The sequence below is a fragment of the Fulvia fulva genome, chromosome 2 (assembly GCF_020509005.1).
Source record: "Fulvia fulva chromosome 2, complete sequence".
Classification (NCBI taxonomy): Eukaryota; Fungi; Ascomycota; class Dothideomycetes; order Mycosphaerellales; family Mycosphaerellaceae; genus Fulvia; species Fulvia fulva.
In genome coordinates this window covers 1,484,776-1,506,142 of record NC_063013.1, presented here as the reverse complement: position 1 = coordinate 1,506,142, position 21,367 = coordinate 1,484,776, and the positions used below count along the sequence as shown (strand labels likewise).

General features: G+C 48.7%; 5 protein-coding genes across 5 annotated transcripts; 4 read left to right on the top strand and 1 right to left on the bottom strand.

Annotated features, from left to right (window-relative positions):
• Positions 1-444: 444 nt before the first annotated feature.
• On the top strand, positions 445-3,022 carry CLAFUR5_02692 (uncharacterized protein; the record flags this gene model as incomplete). Its single annotated transcript, XM_047901840.1, has 3 exons — positions 445-2,334; positions 2,384-2,884; positions 2,951-3,022. 3 exons carry the CDS (start codon positions 445-447, stop codon positions 3,020-3,022), a joined length of 2,463 nt encoding a protein of 820 aa, XP_047758435.1.
• An 8-nt stretch (positions 3,023-3,030) lies between these two features.
• CLAFUR5_02691 (putative 3-hydroxyisobutyrate dehydrogenase, mitochondrial) lies at positions 3,031-4,397 on the top strand (the record flags this gene model as incomplete). The annotated part of the gene is made up of 2 exons (XM_047901839.1): positions 3,031-3,471; positions 3,558-4,397. 2 exons carry the CDS (start codon positions 3,031-3,033, stop codon positions 4,395-4,397), a joined length of 1,281 nt encoding a protein of 426 aa, XP_047758432.1.
• A 294-nt stretch (positions 4,398-4,691) lies between these two features.
• CLAFUR5_02690 (uncharacterized protein) lies at positions 4,692-5,219 on the top strand (the record flags this gene model as incomplete). Its single annotated transcript, XM_047901838.1, has 1 exon — positions 4,692-5,219. One exon carries the CDS (start codon positions 4,692-4,694, stop codon positions 5,217-5,219), a length of 528 nt encoding a protein of 175 aa, XP_047758433.1.
• Positions 5,220-5,907: 688 nt separating this feature from the next.
• On the bottom strand, positions 5,908-7,370 carry CLAFUR5_02689 (Origin recognition complex subunit 5; the record flags this gene model as incomplete). The annotated part of the gene is made up of 2 exons (XM_047901837.1): positions 5,908-7,188; positions 7,239-7,370. The coding sequence occupies 2 exons, from the start codon at positions 7,368-7,370 to the stop codon at positions 5,908-5,910; spliced, it is 1,413 nt and encodes a 470-aa protein (XP_047757649.1).
• Positions 7,371-7,546: 176 nt separating this feature from the next.
• CLAFUR5_02688 (tRNA-specific adenosine deaminase subunit TAD3) lies at positions 7,547-9,195 on the top strand (the record flags this gene model as incomplete). The annotated part of the gene is made up of 2 exons (XM_047901836.1): positions 7,547-7,830; positions 7,887-9,195. The coding sequence occupies 2 exons, from the start codon at positions 7,547-7,549 to the stop codon at positions 9,193-9,195; spliced, it is 1,593 nt and encodes a 530-aa protein (XP_047757648.1).
• Between the last annotated feature and the right edge of the window lie 12,172 nt (positions 9,196-21,367).

Here is a 21,367-nt window from a genome sequence, read left to right as displayed (position 1 = left end):
TCCGTGTGTGTAGTGTTTGCTGGCGGCCGGTCGCGGAGAGCTCTCCTTTCGAGCACGTGGGAGGATGCAAAGGTGCACTTAAGCACAACGTCCAATCCAATACTTCTGGTATGGCCCAGTACTCATGTCGCGTCCGCTGTGATGTTGGGATCGTGAAGGTCGTGAAAGTGTATGGGCGCGCTGGCAGGCAGACGAAGGGAAACAACCTGGAAGCAGGCGTTCATGCGACAGACTTTCACGGTGACGACAGCGGGCCTTCACGTGAAAGTTGATCCTGGAAATTACGCAGGCTGCAGCCGTTTGCCTTTCTTAGCGCGTCCCTCGGTCGGCAGCGACGCGTTCCATCCTCCGACACGCACAACACAGCACCGCACGATATTGCTTTCGGTATAGAGCGAGTTGGGTGTGCGTGGCTAGAGGAAATGGAGTGCCAGGCGAGCAGCGATGGCATCCGACGACGACTTCTTCTCCGACGATGACCTAGACAATATCCCTTCCAACACCCTCGACCAGCTCGAACAGCAGGCTGTCCTGACCTCGACACAGAAGTCAGCGGTGAATGTAGTTCGACAGCCGTCTGTGCCATTGCGAAAGCAGGCACACAATGCTGCCAGTCTGAACAGAGCAGGAGGCAGCGGCCTCAACCGGAATCTGCCATGGCGACCACCACAGCCCAACCGGCCACTCACGCAGAACTACGCCCATATCGTCAACAATGCTCCTCCGGCCAGTGCACCGGAGCCGCCTTCGTCCGACTATGGACTCGACGATGAAGATGTCATCAACCCTGACGAGCCATCCATGGTCACTGAGCCTGCGTCACGACCGACCAATGCCTCCAGACCTAGCTATCAGAACCGCCCGCCGCCACGACAGGCCTGGAAGAAGGATGTGGATCTCGAGGCGGCGGCTGCATTTGCGGCTGCGGACGCTGAGCTAGGTAGCCAGACCTTTACTAGATTCGCCAGAGGACAACCAGTGCAGTCAGCACCCAATGGCGGATCGATGGACGTTTCTGCTATGCTGGCCAGAATACAAGAGCTTGAGGCTGAGCAAGAACGGTTGCGACGCGCGGAAGAGGCAGCTCGGAATGAGGCTCTTGCTAAGCAGGGCGAGATCGCCATCGTCCGTAGCAATCAGGAGAAAGAGAAGAAGCGGTTCGAGGCAAGGTTGTCTGTTATGCAAAAGCTACATTCTGATGAGTCTGCGAGGCAAAAGGCTGAGATCGACGCCAGTCGGAAGGAACGCGAGAAGATGGAGACAGACAACCGCTTTCTGCAGCACGATCTAGCCCAGGAAGCTGAGCGTGCGAAGAGGTCGGCTGGTACGAGAAGAGCGCCTACTCAGCGAGACACGCCTCGAAAGAGCAAGAGGACGGGCCTAGGCGACGGGTTTGACGATACTGAGCTGCAGCCAAGTCCGAGCAAGAGTCGAGACAAAGGCGGCGACCACACTCCCAAGGTCGGTGCGAAGCGAAAGAGGCCAGCTAACGATAGCCCTGTCCCTGCTCTGTCTTTCACGCAACCACAACCCGTTCTGCGCAAAGACAGCACCGAGCAGACTACTGCCTCATCGTTTGGTCCGCCAGTCGTCGAGACCATCGTGGTGCACGATGATGCAAAGTACAGGTACATCCATCAGATTCTCAATCACACGCCAAAAGAAGACCACGAGAGGACTGTGCAGGCGTTCATCAAATACTCGTTCCCGTCGAGCCCAGGTAAGACTCTCGCTTCGATCTTCCACGATGAGCTTTCACGACCTGGTGACGATGACGACCATCTCCCTATCAAGCTCGCCAGGATATGTCTGCGCTTGTGGGCTGGCTGTTTAGAAGACAGCTACTTCTCGCCCTTCTACTTAATTCTCGATATGCTCTTCCTGTCTCTGTATGGCGAGCTTTCCTCGACCAAGGCAAAGCTCATTGAAGTGGCAATACCACTTTGCTGTCGAACCATCGACTACATTGCCAGGCCTGCCGCTCGTGTACTCAAAGGTCAGGTCCTTACGAAGGAGGAAAGTCAACATCAAGACCTATGGGCTCAGCAATTGGATGTGGACAGCGTAATGGAGTTGCTCGACAATCTATGTGGCGCAGCTTCCTTAACCTTTGGGCGGAACGAAGTGTTCTGGAAGACCATCGAGTTCCAATTCGTGCTGCAGACTCTTGGCAAAGCGCAACCAAAGAGCCACAATACCACCATGCTTCGCATGTTGACCACCTCGGCAAGATCGACCACATTCGGTGCTATCATGCCCGATGCAGAAGCACAGCCGCAGCAAGAGAGGCAGACGATCGAGCGATTGACTGTTTTGCTCTTCGAAAAGTTCAAGGTACGTCTGAATAATGCTAAATTGAAGTGATCATCACTGATGGAGTCAGCCACCCAAGGATGAAGCGCCATACACAGAGGTTGAAATCATCGATGTACATATCGATGTGCTCAAGGTGTTCCGGGCCATGTGTCTGACAGATCATGGCACACTCTTGTTGTCGCAGCATCGAAGCACGACCGGCAGACTGGTGCGCTTCCTCGATTCGCAAGTGTCGAGATTGTACTCTCAGCGACCTTCTCTTGGTATGCCTCGCCCGGAAAGGACGCCACATGGACTCACCATACAGCTTGTCAACATGACGACCCGACTACTCCATCACATCATTCACGCGTTTGAAGATCCTACAGTCCTCATTCAGAAGCTTCGAGTAGTGCATGGTGGCTACCACAAATTCCTCGTCAGCCTCACTCGGATCGCGTTTAGTGAACAGCTTGTGTATGAGGCTGGCATTGAAGACGAGGTTTGCGAGGCAGCTCACGATATTCTGGATGCTATTCTTGGTCCTGAAGATGGTGAAGCTGTACAGAAGGCAATGGAGACGCCGCGAGTGAGTCCTTCCCAGTAGGACCGTTGGACGATGGTGCGGGGGCTGGCTGTACTAACGCTGGTCTAGGGTACTAGAGGTTCCACAACCGAGAAAGCGACCTCAGATGGAGACGACACCACTATGAGTGAACCTGGCTGAGATAAGATATGGTGAGCGAACCTTGCGTTCGACATCATACCATCATCGAAGGGGGTTTGCAACACCGACGGCCCTTGAGCTCGAGCAGAGCTGCACGTCAGACCGAAGCCGGACCAAAGCGCGGGGCCTTGACACTCCCCCACATGAACGCGGTACGCGGCTATGTTGAGTGCATCACCGCCGGCACAATGTTGCGATCTGCTGTACACACGATACAAAGCGTTCCGATCGGAAGACAATCCACCATGGCAGACCTACCAAAGAGCATTGGCTGGATAGGCTTAGGCCTGATGGGCTACCCAATGGCCACGAACTTGGTGAAGAAGATGGACCAGAACACACAGTTCTATGTCTACGATGTGGTGCAGGAGAGTGTGGACAAGTTTGTCAAGGAAGAAGGTGATGGAGTACATGCTTGCCAAAGCAGTAGAGAAGTGGCAGACAAGTCCGTATGCACGCTCAGTACTTCCAGCCGCAGACCTCATCTTACCACGTTCGATGCGATCGTCCTGTGTACTGACAACCAATCTCACAGGATCTGATCCTCTCCATGGTCCCCGAAGGCTCCCACGTCCGCAGCGTCTACCTCGACGAAGCCAATGGCGTCTTGACCTCCTCAACACTTTCAGATAACAAAAAGATCCTAATCGACTGCTCCACCATCGACACAGCCACCTCCCTCGCCGTCGGCTCCGCCTGCACCGCCCACCACCCGACCACTTCCTTCTACGACGCCCCCGTCTCCGGCGGCGTCAAAGGCGCCGAAAGCGCCACCCTAACCTTCATGCTCGGTGCCTCCTCCTCCTCCCCGCACAAACCCCTTCTCGAAACCCTGCTCTACCTCATGGGCGGCAACGTCTTCTTCTGCGGCGGTCCCTCGCTAGGCCTCGTAGCAAAACTCTGCAACAATTACACTTCCGGGATGATTGCCATCGCCGTGTCTGAGAGTCTGAATATTGGGATTAAGAGTGGGATGGATCCGAGAGTGTTGGCGAATATTTATCATACGAGTACGGCGCAGAATGCGATTTGTGATGATTGGAATCCGGCGCCAGGGGTCTATGGGGATGCGTTGAGTAGTAGGGGGTATAAGGGGGGTTTTAAGGTGGGGTTGATGAGGAAGGATATTGGGTTGGCGGTCGATACGGCGGAGAGGGTTGGCGCGAGATTGGCGCTTGGAGGCGCTGGGTTGGGGGTTTATGAGGGTGCCACGAAGGATGAGAGGTGTAGGGACCTTGATTCGAGAGTTGTGTATCGATACCTTGGTGGAGAGGAGGAGTGGAAGAGCAGTGGGAAGTTTCCTGAGAAGGTGGAGATGAAGAGGGATGAGACGAGGAGGTTGATGAGGAAGGCCAGGGAGTCGGAGAAGAAGTGACTTCGATACAGATGATCATGCCTGAGAGCAAAAGGAGCGAATGATCAGAGGAAGCGAATGGTCAGAGAAAGCATACATAGTCAGCAGGAATTCACATAGTGCTTGCTCAGCCCTCCTCGCTTGGTACCTGCGCGGTTGGGCAAGCCGCCTGTATATCGCCCGTGTTACACCAAGGTGGGGCTGTGTGCATCTGGGCTCTCCGTCGCTCATGCGATGCCTCGCTAGGGGATCTTGGCCAGCCTCGCGGCCTGCACAGCCATGGGCGCAATTGCTCTTTGACACGAGGGCGGCCTGATGAATTTGGCACGGCCAACCATTCCATTTCACATCTGTTCCCTCGACATTCTTACTTCGAGCTTCTTCCTGTGGTATGCCGCGCAGTGGCTACTGATGGAAGCTGTCAACTCCGCGGCCAGCGTGGTAGCTTTTGCAACCGTCGCGCTCAACGGCATCAAGGAACTGTTCAAAGCAACTTCGGCGTTTCAAGATGGACCTGAGGACGTTGCTCAACTAATAGAAGCGACACAGGAGCTACAGCAACTTATCAGCAGGTTGTTGAGCCTCCTAACAACATCAGGCTTCACAATACCTGCCACCTTCGCAAACGAGCTGAAGAAGTCTTTCAAAGCATGCGAACAACATGTCAAGATATTCGATGCCAAGCTAAGGAGATGCCAGCCTGTGCACGGGGATGGGTCGTTGCACTGGTTACTGGCCAGACTTCGTCCTGTCACGTATCGGAGTGACCTCGAAAAGATGCGACTGCTCGTCTTGCGACATCTTGCCGTGTTCTCTGTGCACGCTGGGATCGCCAATAAGTAGGCACAATGGCATATTTCGAGTGCAAAAGCTGACCTCGCCTGCAGTCTACAAACAGTGGCAGTAGGTCAAGCAGTTGGCCTACTGGATCGTCGCTTGGGCGAGTCGATTGCTTTGCAGCACATCAATGCTGATCGTGCTGCTCAGACCCAGCTCGCCGTCTGTACATATATGGACACAAGCAGGGCCAGCTTGTAAACCATCGAGGCTACTTTGAACTCCTTGCCCTCGTGGTTCTCACAGCAAATCAAAGCCCTGAAGCAGCATATTGGGCCCGGGACGAGTGTATCCGCACGGGGACTAAGACGATTTCAGCAGTCAAGTCGACCGAACAGTGATATGGGCGATGCCTTGCCTGGACACAGTAGCAACACGCTGCCACTGATACAATTGGCAGGTACATTCTTTACTGCATCGCCCCACCGTAGTTCTGCTGCAGCGAACGACATCGAGCAGGCTTTCTCCGTCACTGTTGAACGGAAACGTTGGGACTTCGATGAGGATTCGAAGTCTTTGGCTCTACAATGGCTGCGACGACTACCGGCAGAGAAATGGAGAAGGTACGCCATTTCGCTGATTCGGAATTGATGGTTACGAGGTGCCATTATCCTTCCGTCTCGAATCTTCTGCAAGAACAGAAAACGTGAGTAGGTTGTTTGTGCAGCGAGTACTATGTCTTCCCGCAAGTATTTCAATCTGCGACATAGTCTATGAGGTTGAAGTCCAGTCCTCTTGCTATGCTTTGGATATGCTCCCACGTTATCATCGGACCAACCCGCCACTTGCCGCCTGGCTCCAAAGGATCGCTGTTGCCAATACCGCCAGCTCGCACCAGCAACCTCAGGCTCGAGAGGGTGGCGATCTGTCGGTAAATGTCGATATTCGTCCTCAGCTCGTCCGGTAAGATGGCATGGAGGATGGCCAACAAGCGATCCAATGTAAAGGCTGAAGCAGCGAGTAAATGTCGTGGGATCTTCCTTGTCTGACTTGGTCTACCGCCAGATCGAGCTGTGCCTCCACCCTTCTTCCTCCGTTTCCTCTCTGTGGACTTCATGAAGTATAGTGCATCCATCCTGGCTGGGTTGAAGGATGCTAGATAAGCTGATACCAGCGTCCACTTGGCGTAGTATGGCAGATCGTGCGTCTTGCTACGCGGTACCGCTAGAACGCCTTCTGGCTTTGCGATGATCGAGTCCAGCAGCACGTTCTCTTCCTGGAACAGCCTCCGTTGCGCGACCAAGAGTCTGCTGAAGTCTCGTGTGCCAAAGTCACCCTTAATGACAGGAGCAACGAAAGGTCTCCAGAGTTTGAGACAAGCCTCCTTGTACGCCACCAGATCTCGTGCTGCATTCTGTGCGAGGGCATCCCATACAGCAGCGCAGAACCTCGGCCACAGCCATGCCTTGTCTTCTTCGTGCGTCTCATCGTCGTAATCCATATCATCAGGTGGTGCTTCAATGAAGATGTCTTGCGGCTTCCGTGCAACTATGTGTATTGACTGAGCACGGCTGTAAGGCGCAAAGTGTATGTGAGGTACGCCGGGCTGATGCAGAAAGCGAGGAGGCGGATGTCGAACGATCAAAAGAACGACCAAGTGCGGTATCACTTCACCCAGTCGTGCTAGAGCTGGGAGAAGTGTTGGCGGTGCCTCGCGCTGTTTGTCCACGCCATCGAAGACCAGCACAAACTTGTCTTGCCCCTCCAGCAGTCTTTGAAGATGAACAGTGAGTGAACTGAGATTCTCACATCGGCCACTGTATGCCTTTTCGACCCCATTGCCGTCTTTTCCTGGAAGGACATCATGTACAACTCCTACCGTCTTCTCCAATAGATGTCGACCGGTAATGCACTCTTGACATCGGATGATCGCATGCTGGACTTTGCTCGCTTCGAGATATGACTGGACGATGCTGCTCTTGCCGGTCGCGCGGGAACCGTGAAGGACCAGTGATGGTGGGCTGGAAAGTGTTGGCTGGTCACGTTAGCTCGTGATGGCCTTGTCTCGGCGATGGAGGTACATACAGAGAGTAGTGCTGCCAATTGCCTTAGCTGGAGGTCGCGACAAGGCCACTGCTCTGACAGCGATAACAGCAGCTCATCTGGCAGCATGGAGAGACCCATATCGACAGTTATATGGTATGCGATGATGTTCATCAACGCGACTGGGAGACGCGCCGGCCGTTCCTTCTTTACCCCACAAATGCTTGATGATTTGACAGGGATGTGATGAGCCACTTCCCCTGCAGATTTGCTTGAAAGATGCAGGGATCATTCGCGAAAGATTGTAGCAAGCACGACCGCAACTGCCTCGTGAAGAAAGCGGCGTCACCATGGAAGCGATGCGCAGCTTCCTGAACGGTTTGTTGATGCCCCTCGCTCGCGTAGCGACTTTCAGCCAACATGCATCCCACTTCATCTTCCGCAACACCAAAATCTTCCACCGCGCCATCATGGCTATGGCCGCCACACGCAGAGACTCGCTCCTCGACAACGACCCAGAGCCCAAGCGGCGTATGGTGCACCTCAAGACCAAGGAAGAATGCCGCCTCGGAAATGAGACCATCCAAGTCTGGACCGTCGAGCTGCCTAGCAAGCATGCCGAAGGCATCCTGAGGTATGCATTGCACATTATATGTTGCTACACATGCACGTCTGCTGATCGCGCTACAGAGTCATCAAGGAGAACGTCGAGGGCCAAGATACAGTCGACCTGCAACACCTCCGCCGTTTCGCCAAACCCAGATACTTACCAGAGCATGTCCTCGGCAAGCGTGACAAGGTCAAGGAGCTGTATGCCGTCTCGCGCGCCTGGGAGAACACTCCCGCCTCCGTCATGCAAGCAGCCGGCAGCAGCGTGTGGGAGTACTCCAACCCCGGCAAGTCACGCAACACCGCCAGCAGGCCGTCCACGCTCCATCTTCTTGTTTGTCCAACTAAGATCATCGACCTGAAGACGCTGCATGCACTCCTGTCGGAACACACCCCCTTTGCCTCCAATGCCGAGTCTTGGGCGTACCCACTCGAGATCAAGGATATCACCGTCCCGCTGCTAGCACCCACCAGCTCAGAGCAGGCCGACAAGTGGTCATTGGAGTACTGGCCAACCTTCTATCGAAAGACCAACCCATTCGGCGCCCATCCTGCCAGCATCCAGAAGGCCGAGGACGAGCTGCAGAATCCACAAGACGACAACATCGGTATTGACGAGGCGCTCGCTCTTGCTGAGAAGGTTGGTGATGACCACCGCCGCCGTGGCATTGGCACTGGCGCAGGATGCTGCATCATCGAACGCGTCGAAGGACAGACTCAGATCATCGCCCTTGCTGGTGATGCCCGCTACAAGCCGCAAGCCAACGCTGTCGCCAACGAAGATACCGGCTGTCATGGAAGTCCAATGGGCCACGCCATCATGCGTGCCGTTGGCATGGTGGGACGAAAGCGTCTGCGTTGCGCGTCTCAGCCGGTCACAAAGGCCGCCGCCAAAGCTGAAGGCAACTTCGCCAAAGGTGGCCTCGAACACGACATCGAGGCCCGCGACGCTTTCTTCTGCGATCAACCACTTACCTCACTCGAAAATGAGCACTTCGTCAAGGATAACATGAGACCGGATGGGTACCTTTGCCTCAAGCTCGAGATCTTCCTCACTCACGAGCCCTGCATAATGTGCTCGATGGCCCTGGTACACAGCCGTGTTGGACGTGTAATCTTCAAGCGACGAATGCCCAAGACTGGAGGCCTGACTGCCGAGATGGTTAGAAACGAGTCCGGACCAGTCAGCCTCGGATACGGAATGTGCTGGCGCAAGGAGCTGAACTGGCAGTTCATGTGCTGGGAATACATGCCGGAGGAGGAAGAGGGGACCGTGATGAGACAAGACTTACGCAATGATTCCACGGAGAAGTACCAAGAAGCAGAAGATTCGACTGACAGCGAAAGTGCTAATGTTACCTTGAGCAGCTTTGCGCGCATGCATGTGTAGCACACTTGCGATGCATTACGGAGCGGCAGGAGCATGAGTTACGATGGTATGATCACGACAACAGGTTTATGCATGGTGCATTTGCTTGGAAGCATTGGAATTGCTGCGTCGTCGGCGGAAATGGGCACGGATAGAGATAGACCACTGGCTGACATTAGCGATGGCGTACGGGAGATTGGAAGCGTGACGCTTCATTGCATGTACTCATACTGTATTATAGCGCAGCACCGGATCACCAACACCGTGCTGGTGCAATGTATAATGGCAATCGAGTGCGAGATGCTCATCGACTCTGCGTTCCATCGGCCGACGACCTTTCCCGATCCACAGGCAACCGCCCATGCGGACCCATGTACAACTCGTCCTCACACGTACAACCACGGCGTTCAGTGTCTCTTGCTCTGTTGGTCGCGGCCATGGACAATGTTGGTCTTGGGTAACGACCTAGATGAGGCTCTATATACACGAGACGGCAGCGCATCTTTGCGTACTGATCTGCGTACGTGACACGACATGAGTACCATCCACAATCGAGTAACACAATGCAGGTGTGGTGCACGGCATGATGAGGTGCAGATGCAAGGTCTTGCACCGGGTGTTTTCAGCCACGAAGCTGACGACTTCGGCTCCTGATATAATGTCCTAGCCTCGTGCTTAGCTTCCGGAAGGATTGCGACATTGCGGAGCATGCTAATCTCGGTGTGGGCACCGGCGAATGCGGCATGCTTAGCAGTGGCACCTACCTCTTAGAATGAAGCCTAAATAAGGTGTAGTTACTATCGTTCTTACTACTAGAAATAAAGCCTAAATAAGGTGTTATTACTACTATAACGTAAAGTACTAGTAAGCTAGGAATACTAGTAAGCTAGGAATTTTGTCTTAGTACGACTAACTTCTTAATTACTGTACTATGTCTTAACAACATAATATATAGATAGATATTTCATTAAGCTGTTATAGTGCCCTTTGGTCTATATAGCTATACTATCTTGTTTTCGTATATATAGAGGGGAAACCGTATTAGTAAAAACCCCTCCTCCTTCCCGCCTATCTTTTCCCCCTTATTATCGTGTTAGATTTCCCTTATTAAGGGTACGCTAGTGTTATAGGCCTGCCCTAATAACTACCCTATCTATAACCCCCCTAGCTTCTGCCTCTTATCTATCTAATCCTCCGTCTTACTAGCGAGGCTAAACTACTAGAGGTATCCCTACTATAGTATCTACCGAGAGATTCGGCGAATGTTACCTTTGTCCCTAATAATTAACTTATAGTCTCTCCTTCCCGCTTAGTACCTCTAATTTCCCCTACCTCTCGCCTACTATAGGTATCGTAGTAGTATTTGTTCTAGGTTTTACGATAGGTAGCTATACTAGTAGGCTAGGCTTTAGATGTCTAGTACGCGTCTCCTAAATAGATAGGCCCTTAATCTAATATGTTCGGACCTGATTTAGATCGCTATACTTGCTTTAGCTCTTATTAGGTCCCTATATAGCTAGTAATTATGTCTCTAGAAGGCTTAGAGTACTATCGGGCCTATTGTCTTAGGGGGCTTCCTTTTCTAGTCCTACTCCTATAGGTAGCTCGCTATCTATTCCGCTAGACTTTAGGTCTTAGCCTTACTCCCGCCGGCCTAGCGAGTCCTACGCTCCTCCTCTTTTCGTACTAGCTATTCGGTACTTATCTATACGTACGCGAAGGTAGTAAGGTCATCCTCTTTTTAGCTTAGCCTATAACCGGCCCCTCTCCGGTAGCGGCTTTCTATTACGGTTCACTACTACCGTAACGTCGCGCGCCTTAGCGCTTCCTTATATATCTCGCGCGCTTCGCGCTTCTCTTCCGTAGCCTTACTAAATAACGCTTATTTTACGGTAACCCTATACTATTATCTTATAGATTACTACTCGTAATAGTTTGTTCGGTCTTATAAGCGGCCTATCTAGTTAAGCTAGTAGTTACAATCAAATTATACTAGTAAAGTACGCGTTAAGGTAGGTCAAGTTTACTATAGTTACTAACCGTCGAGTCGCGCGTATAGGCGTACTAATAATAACTATAGTCGCGTAAATAAGCGTATTAGTTAAGTTAATAGATCACCTCTCTCCTTTACGTAAAACGCGCGCCTCCCTACTCTTATAGGGCCCTTATATACCTACTAAGAGAGTAGTCTTATCTACTACGTAATAGTATAATATAGCTATACCCGGTAGTACTACTAACGGGGTGCTCTTACCTAAGCAACCTCTTTATCTAGATCTTAGTAAGTATAAGCGTTAGTCGCTCGTACGCGCTAAGCTTTTCCTAACCGTATCTACTAAAACGTAGACACTTAATAACCTAGGTATCGATACCGCCCTAGGTACCTTCCCTTCCGACGACGACTCGAACGTATTTGCCGCCGAATAATAAGAGGTCGAGAAGGATCTACTACCTAAAGAATAGTAGTTTACCTTAACCTCTAACCCTATTAACTTCGTATAATTCCTCGACGAAGAATAGATCTTAGAAGAAGGAGGGATCAAGGTGTACAAGATTATAGAGTTAAGAGATGATATATCTATATAAGATAGCGAAACTAATAATATACGCTAACCTAAGGAGTAGGTAATCGCCTTAGAGTATACTACTATTAAGAGCCTAGCCGAGTTTGCGACTCGTACTATAGTATACCCGGAGATTATATTTCACCTCGTTCGCTAGATATAGTTAGACTTTATCACACTTTTTGACTAGGTCGAGTCCCTAAAGAAGGCTAATAAGGTTATATAGCGTAAGTACGCTAATATAAAGAAGGAATATAATATCGTATCCGAGAGTCTTAGTCAACTCGAAAAGGATAAGGATGTTAAGGGCCTCTTTATATTCTACTTTAATAAATACTAGAAGTATAAGAGTTAGATATAAGACCTTAAGGAAGCTAATTAGCGCCTCTAATAGGATAATAATATGCTCTTCGGATAGGTCGAGGAGTCGTAGGTAGGCATATTACCTAAGGACATTAAAGCTATATCTAAGCGTAATTAGACTCTAAATAAGGAGGTAGTAGAGCTAAAGGCTTAGCTAGTAGCTAAGGACACGAACGGTACTAGCGATACTAGCGGTACTAACGGTAATAATAATAATAATAACCGTAGTCGTTAGGTCCGCGTCTACTCCCCTCGTCGTAACGGTATTTCACGATCACCTACGCCTCCTACTTAGTAGGACCGTATAGGTAGAGGCACCCGACGAGGAGGTAGTAGAGGTAGTAGTAATAACGACGGAGATAACTCTAATAACGATAAGGATAGAGATAATAGTCGACTACGCCGTTACCTACGCCGTAACTCCTTACGACGAGAACGCTAGGGCATACCTAGTAGTGCTTCTAGGGTAACTAGTAATACCGCCGTTAGCTAGTTCAATACTATCGAACCCTCCGTTAATATTATATATACTAACAAGTTAGTTAAGGACCTAGAAAGTAAGTTCGATAATAAGAATATAAACTTTAACCGTTAGCTCGATTAGCTAGAGATTAAGCTGTCCGTAATATAGTTCTAGACTATCGAGGACGGACTACGCTACATCCTTAACTACCTCGACGGGTACCCGTACTAGCTATATAATCCGCGAGTACCCTCTAAGCGTACTAAGCGTAATTACGTTAACCCCTTTAAATCTATCGATAGGATGATCTAATTCCTTATCGATCGGTATAGTAAGAAGGACGTCGTAGGTAAGGCCTTCTAGAAGCTCTAGGTCTTATAGTAGGGTAAGAACGAGTCATTTTCTATCTTTATTGCTAAGTACGACAAATAGCGTAACTTATATAACCTATTAACTAAGACTAATCACCGCCTACTCGAGGGTAAGCTTAACTATAAATATATAGAGGTACTTATAAGGGCGCGCGTACTATAGGGTCCGAATAAGAGAGTTGTTATTCTACGAAGCTACAAAAGAGGAGCGCGAGGCGCGGCGAAGTTATAAAGTAAAGCTAAGCCGCGCTAACCCGATACGGAAGGTCCGCGGTTCACCCGGGCCGACGTAGCTATAGTGAGGGGTCGCGGGCTACTCGTAATAGTACCCCCCTCTTAAAACGCGTCTTAGTCCTCTAAGCGTTATCTATCTTATACGGCGACTTGCCCGTACTACTCTATAACTATACAAAAGTCTAATTATCCTCTAATACCTTGTTATTGTCTAGTAACATATCTATATCTAGTCTATCTATAACTAGCCTATCCGCGACCGGCTCCCTTTAAGAAATGCTTAGGGGGACCTAATTAGATAGAGCTACGAAGCTTATAGGCGTAGATAACTCCGGCCGGCTATAGTAAAAGTCTATAATAGCGGCGGCCGCGTGTTTAAACATATTCTTAGCCGGTTACTAGGTCTTACTATCCTCCTTATTCTAATATCTAAGCTATTTCACCTTATACTAAGTGTCTACTTTACGCTTCTACCCCTTCTTTACTTTGCCTACTCGCTTACGGGTATATATATCGAAGATCTTCTCTACCTTATATATATATATATATATAGGTATTACGACTATATTAGCGACTATATCGGCTTCGGTAGTATCGGGCTCGATAGTTATTAGTAGTAGTAGTACTAGATACTAGCCTTCGAGTAGTAGGAAGTCGGGATGATCGGCTCGCTAAAGTAACGAGGTATAAAAGTAGTTATTAAGTCCTACTATAGCGTCCGATAATCTTAGTTGAAATAAGAGCTTAGCTAGTATAACTTCTATAATCTAGTACGGACTAGCGTATCTTCTATCGAGCTTCTTAGATAGTCGAGTCGTACGGATGTTCTTAGTGCTTAGGTATACCTAGTCGCCTACTTTACAGTCTAGGGGGATGCTTCGGTAGCGGTTTACTACCTTAGCTTAGAGAGCTTATAACATCCGTATATTTTCTTAAAGGTGCTTATAAAGGTCGTAAATCCGGCGTACGAAGGCTTTAGCCGATCGCGTATCTAGTCGCTAGAGAGTAGTTAGTCCTCCCTCTTTTCTAGCGCTTAGGTCTACGCGCTCTATAAACTTAGGGTTATAGCCTAAAGTAGCGTAGAATAGCGATATACTAGTAGTTTTAGAAAGGTAGTTATTGATCGCGAACTAAGCTAGACAAAGCTATTCTACCTAGTTATCTTATACCTCGTTAGTAAATATACGGAGATACTATTCTATTACTTAGTTAGTACGTTCCGACTGTCTATTAGTTTCTAGGTAGTATAAAGAACTTAGCTTACGACTTATACGAAGTATCTTATAAAGTTTCTTCTAGAAGGTAGTAACCTATTATTTACTACGGTCTAAAGTAATAGTGTTAGGAAATCCGCGTCGGGAGAATATATACTTAAGGAAAAGTCTTGCCGTATTCTATATAGTTATCGCTCCGATCGGAATTAGCTCGACTTCCTTCGTTAGCCTATCTATTACGGTTATAATGTTGTTATAGGTTATACTATCGAGGGTACTATTAGGAAGTCCGACTACGAAGTCTACCGCGATATGCCTCTAAGGTCGGTCTAGTACTAAAAGTAGGTACAATAATCTAGGTAGCTAGGAGTATAGTCTTAGGGCGAGAGCCTAGCCTATAAGATATAAGAGTAAAAGCGAGAATATAGGTACGAAGTATAGATACAAAGGGTATAGTATAATTGCTATATAAAACAAAAGACAAAGAAAGTAAGAGAGGCCTAGGGAAGGCTAGATACTTATACGCGACCCTCGCGAGTACGTGTCCCCGTATTAATAGGGCTAACCCGTACGAAGCCGCGCTTAGTAGCTTTACTCAAAACCTTATTCTAACCTGCCCTACGTTCCGAGTCTTCTACGTACTTCTTCTAGGGTCTAGCGTAGTCGCGGGTACTCGCGGGAGTACCGTAAGTTATATAGTTACGAGCCGAAGTGAATCTATTAAGGGTTCGTCGAGTAGTAAATTTAGAGGGCTAGGTCCCGTAGTAAATATTACGGGGTATATAATTCTTAGCGCTTATATACTAAGCTAGACTTTTACTTCTTAACGACTTCTAAGTACTCTAAGGCTCTTCTATCCCTACCTTCTATATACTCTATAGGGAGACTATAATAGTAGCCCCCCTAAACAAAGCTAAGTTCCTATAAAGCCGTAGTAGTTCTATATATCGAGGATGTTCAGCTTTAGTACTAGGCCTAGGTCTAATATTATAGTCGATATACTATTAGTAAGCCCCGTCGAAGAGCTTAGATTCGAAAAGCCTACCGATATTAACCTCTAGGCCGTCTACGCGGGCGTAGTATTCTTCGATTACTTAACGATTAAAGATAATATATTAGATAGGTTCCTATAAGGTATCCTACTTAGGGTAACCTTACTATTCGACTTTATACTAAATCGGCGGTAGCCCTTTAATATCGTTAGGCTCTACGCGGATTCTCCGGATCTTACGGACGGTATAGTCGTTAGAAGGTAGGTTAATAGGCTCGTCGACTTCTACTTTATCGGGAGGACCTAGTATATCTTAGTTTTAGTTCGGAAATAGGTCCTTAGCCGACGGCCGAAGGCGTACGGGATAGAAGACGTCGTAGATCTTTATATTCGTAGGAAGAGCTAGACGGTAGGCGTATAAACTAATACGCTCGGTAATCTTAAAAGGACCTAGGTTCTTCTAGCTTAGCTTCTTAGAGGGGCGGTCCGTCTTAATGTTCTTAGAGTTAAGGTAGACTATATTACCTACTTAGTAGTCGGGAGCTAGCTAGCGACGACGATTAGCTTGATCCTCGTAGATTACTTATACGTATACTATTTCGTCGTAGACTTCTTTATAGATCTATAAGAGTATAGTAGCGAACTCGTCTACTACTTACTCGTTTACGTCTTCGGTAGGCGGGAGAGGCTCTTCTAGTTCTATACCTATACGAGGGTAGTAACCTCTCGTAGTATAGAAGGGAGAGTAGCTAGTAGTCTCCGAGTCCTAGTTACGAGTAGCGAACTCTACCGTAGGGATATACTAAGGCCAATCCTTCTAGTAGTAGTCGACGAAGTAACAAAGGACCTACTCGAGGATAGCGTTCGTAATTTCGGTCTAGCCGTCGGTCTATAGCTAAAAACTAGTCGAGAGGTTATACTTAATACCTAGGATAGTATATAGACGCTTCTAGAAGTACGAGATAAACTAGGAGCCTCTATTAGAGGTAATACTATCCGGGAGGCCTTAAAAGCGCTAGACGAATTCGTAGAATAAGCGAGTAGTCTCCTTTACGGTTATACTCTAGTACGGGATTATATACTAGTCCTTAGAGTAACGGTCCACGATTACTAGAAGGGCCTTTACCTTTACGCCGCTAAAGGTCTTACCGTAAGGAAGATCGGTAATAAAGTCTATAGTGATGTGCTTCTACGGACGATTAGGAGCCGGGAGAGGGTATAAGAGACCGTAGGGACGGTAGCGGTTAGCTTTAGCTCTTCGGTAAGTAGCGTAGTTTAGTACGTAGCGGCGGACGTCCTTCTAGGAATATAGCTACTAGTAATACCTAGCGAGGAGCTTATAGGTCTTAGCTACGCCTAGGTGACCCCTAGAGGCGGAGTCGTAGATAATTTAAAGAATCTTAGCTCGGATATCAGAGCCTTCGGGCTACGGTACGTAAAGCTTCTTACGGAAGTAGACGACACCTTCCTAGAGCTCGTACTCGGATAGCGAGAAGCCCGGGAATGTCCTCGCGCTAGATTTAAGGGCCTAAACTAACTCTTAGGCGTCTATATCGGTATCGTACGCTATTTGTACTCGTACTATAATGCCTTCGGGCTACTCCTTATTATTAAACCCCTTAAAGTCTAATTCGGATAAGCCGTCGGTCGTTACTAAGCCCTCTTTATCGTCGTTCAAGTCCTTAGCGTCCGAGGCGTATTCTTTAGGCTCGGATTCATCGTTACTCTCGTTAAGGTAGGTAGGAGCGAGTACGAGAGTAGTAAAGGAAGCGGCGAGCGTAGGCTAGCCGTTCGATAGGTACTCTCGAAGCTCGGAAGAGAGGTTATACTCTTTAATAACTTGTTACTCTACGATTTGCTAGCCCCCTCTTCGATCAACTAGAGAGTTACTAGGGCGGCGGGTAAGGGCGTCGGCTATCGAGTTAGCCTTACCGAGCGTATACGAGATTATAAAGTTGAACCGGGAGAGAAACTCGCTCTAGCGGGCCTAGCGACGATTAAGTAGCTTACTCTTTATAAAGTAGACAAGGTTCTTATAGTCGGAGCTTACTTAGACGGGTATAGTAGAGCCTTCGAGCTCGGGGCGCTACTCTTTAAAAGCTTTAACGATAGCGAGAAGCTCTTTATCGTAGATCTCGTAGTTATACTCCGTAGCGGTCATCTTCTTAGAGAGGAAGGCGATAGGTAACTAGGGAGATTTAGGCGAGCGGCGTTATAGTAGGATACCGCCTACTACGCCGTCGGATACGTCAGTCTCTATACGGGTTTCTAGTTCGAAATCGAAGTGCTATAGAAGCGGGTTCTTAACAAACTTCGCTTTAAGTAAGTCAAAAGCCTCCTAGTATTCGTCGGTCTAGGCAAACTTCTTACCCTTACGCGTAAGCTTCGTTAAAGGGCGTACTACGCCCGAGAATACGTAGATAAAGCGGCGGTAGAAGTTAGTAACGCCTAGGAAACCCTAGACCTCCTTAACGTTCGTAGGAGCATCCTATTCGACGATAGCGTCGATCTTCTTTTAGTCTATCTTAATACCGTCTACGGTAATAGATAGATAGATTTGTTATTCCCCTGTTCTAGGACCCTATCCGGCCTATATAGGTATATATCTATTGTTATATATAAAGGGAAACCCGAATAGGTGAAAACCCTTCCCGCCCCCGACTACTCCTTATCTAGTTTAGCTTTCCCTCTGAACGTACGTAGTCTATGTCACTACCCCGTTAGCCCCCGCTCCTAGCCGGTCTCGTCGCGCTACGTCGTGTCCTCTCTTCCTATACTGCTCCTACTAGGCGGTACTATTCTAGCTAGCCCTTCTCTAGTATCTAGTTCGTAATACGCCGTAGGTCCTTAGCGTTGTTAAGAAGTGCCCTAATCGTCCGGTTCCTCGCCTTTACTATCTACTCCCCCCTTCCTAGCGACTACCTCGGACAGACGAGGAGTACGTACCGTACGTTCTAGGAGCGATAGCCGTAGGGGTAGCTAGTATTCGTGTATCCTAGAACCTTCCTCTATAATAGGTACCCCTAGAGGCCGATGTGTTCGCTTCGTAGTTAGGTTGCTATACTACTCTATACCCTCGTAAGGCGGTAGTAGATAAGCTTCGGGGGGTACTTAACCGCGGATTTTGTAGCTAACTATTCCTTAGGTTATCCCGCTAGCTAAGGGCGTCTACTATACCCTACAACCTAGTTGTTCCACCTCTCTTTCTATAGTTGCTCTATAAACGATTTCTTACCTTCCTATTATATTGCTAGCTATTCGTCCCTTACCCGGTAGTTCGGCTCGTTTCCGGGTCGAATGCCCCTATACGCTAGTACTAATTCGCGGGCCCTTACGACTATACTAGCGATGACCTTCTATACTAGGTACTATGCCGACTTGCCTAAGTAGGAGGTCCGTAGTCCCTAGATATATAGGTCGATCGGCGGTATAGCGGTCTCGTACTTAAGTATCCTCGTTAGTGTCGACTTATATACCCCGGTGACCTTCCTTAGGCATTAGTTTTGGATCTTCGCTAGCGGCGCGACGAGTCCCTTCGATAGGTAGGCCCTCTCGCCTAAGGACTACACTTAGCTACTATAGGTAAGGACTGGCCGTATAATAGCCGTATATAGAAGTCGTAACTACCGGAAGTCCGCCCCCTATATAGACGTAGTAAGCCTCTAGTATAATGCTATATTCTGTTTAGCTTTCCGTAATATTGCCTATACGTGCTTCCTCTACCGTAGCGCCGGGTCTACCTATAGTCCGAGGATCCTAAGCTGATTTGCCGGGTTAGTCGTGTGCCCCTATATCTAGATAGAAGCTTGTATATTATAGAACCGTGGCCGGCGCGTAAAGTGTATCAGATTGTACTTTTCTAGAGCAAACCGAGCCCCGTGCCTCCTAGCCTAGTCCTCGTAGATCTTGTGCTTCTCTTCTAGTAGCCTATAGTTCTCCTTAGTCGAGGAAGACTACGCTAGGATGTTTGTGTCGTCTACGAAGCCGCTCGTAGCGGTGTTCTGGGATTCTAGGGCTAGGAGTAGCGTCGCTATAAAGAAGAGGAACAGAATAGGTACTAGCGTTAAGCCTTACGGGATTCTAGTATAGACTGCTTAAAATAGGCTTCTGTACTAGCCGACTAGGATCGACGTACTACGGTTTTAGAGGTAGGACCGTACGAAGTTGACAAGCCACTTAGGGAGTCCCTTCGACCTTAGGATATAGAGTAGCCGCGGGTATAACATATAGTCGAAGGCTCCCGATATGTCTAGGCTAAGTAAGGAAGCCACCTTGTCCCTATTCTTATACTAGATAGCCTTTACCTAAGAGGTAATAAGTTCTATCGCGGATAGCGTCGATCGCTATAGGCGCGCACCTATCTAGGTGTCCGGGAGTAGGGAGTGTTCCTCTACCGCCTCGGAGAGTCTCGTTATAACTAGCTTCTTAAGCGCCTTCCTAAGAGTATTAAGAAGCGCAATTAGGCGGTACGACTTCACCTACGTATAGTCTTCCTTCTACGGCTTATATAGGACCACTGTCGTCGATTGTTTAAAAGCTATCGGGTAGTACCCGGTCTATAGGCAGACGTTAAAGATCGCTATAACTACTAGGGCTAGTTGATCTCTACACTTCTTTAGTAGCTCGTTTAGGATCCTATCCGGCCCCGGGGCTTTCTTCGCCGGCAACTTCCTTAGTATAGCGGCAACTTCTCCCTCGGACACCTCCTATTAGACCGCGATACTAGGGGCTAGGGGAGTAGAGCTGTTTATGTCGCTTAGATCAGCCTCGACTAGGGGCGGGAAGAACTTGCTAGCTAGTAGACGCGCCTTAGCCTCGGGGTCGCTAACCGGGCTACTAGGCGATTATAGCGCTAGGATAGAGAAGGAGGGGCCCTGTATAGGGTCCTGTCGGGCCCATTTCGCTAGCTTCTACATCCTCTCTAGCTTGCCGGCGATTTCTTCTACTATAGCCCTCTAGCCGACTACTTTCTCCCTTCGTATTATAGCTTTCTTCTATTAGTATACCTCCCTATATACGTTCTAGGCCTCCTCGCTATAGCTGCTCGTCTATACCCGGCGGGCTCTCCTTACTTCTCTTACTACCGTAGTATACTCCGGCGTCTAGTATAGTTTAGACTATGTCGTTAGTTAGGTAAGCGGAACGTGAAGTAAGGTCGCTTTTCTTATTTCGTCTATTAACCCCTAGACTCCTTCGTCTATCTCGTCTTTACTATTGTATTGCTACTACGCGATCTAGACTAGCCTCTTAGAGTTATCGAGGTACGCCTAGATGTTAGCCTAGTGGGCCTTTCCCTAGTTTAGCTTAGGGGTTCTCGCTAGTATACGTTATATCTATATCGTAATAGAGGTCCTGACTAGTATATAGTCTAACGACGCCTCGAGTTTATGTTCGATCCTATAGTAGGTTACCGTATAGTAGTAGCTATCTAAGATCTAGGAGAGGTCGATCGTGCCTTAGAGTCCCCCTCTCTTCTAGGTACCTAGGTCCTTCGGGGTATTAAGGGCAATTACGTTGCTCGCTATCAAGTCGAGTACTTCGTCGGCTATAGGGTGCGGCTATATAAGGCTTTCCTAGTAAGGGTAGTATATATTATAGTCTCCTACTACGATGTGGCACCCTTGTCTCTTAAGCGCACTGTCTAGGTATCTATAGACCCCTAGGTCGCGGCTAGACCTCGAGGCTAGCGGTTGTATATATAGGTTGTGTATCTAGGTGCTACCTACGTAGAGGGAGGTAATATCGCCCCCGCCTTCTTCGTCTACGTAGTATACTACCTCCTAGTCGGATTCTAGTATGTCCTTACTAATATAGAAGCACGTACGGGGTCTACCGTCGCCTCGTAGGCATATCGTATAGCCTAGTAACTTGTAGGTCGTTAGTCTCTTATAGTACGGGTTAATCTATAGCTCCTAGATTATAAGGACGTAGTAGACGCGCGGGTCCGCCTCGTATAGGAAATAGTTCTAGACTATATCCTTACTATAGTTAAC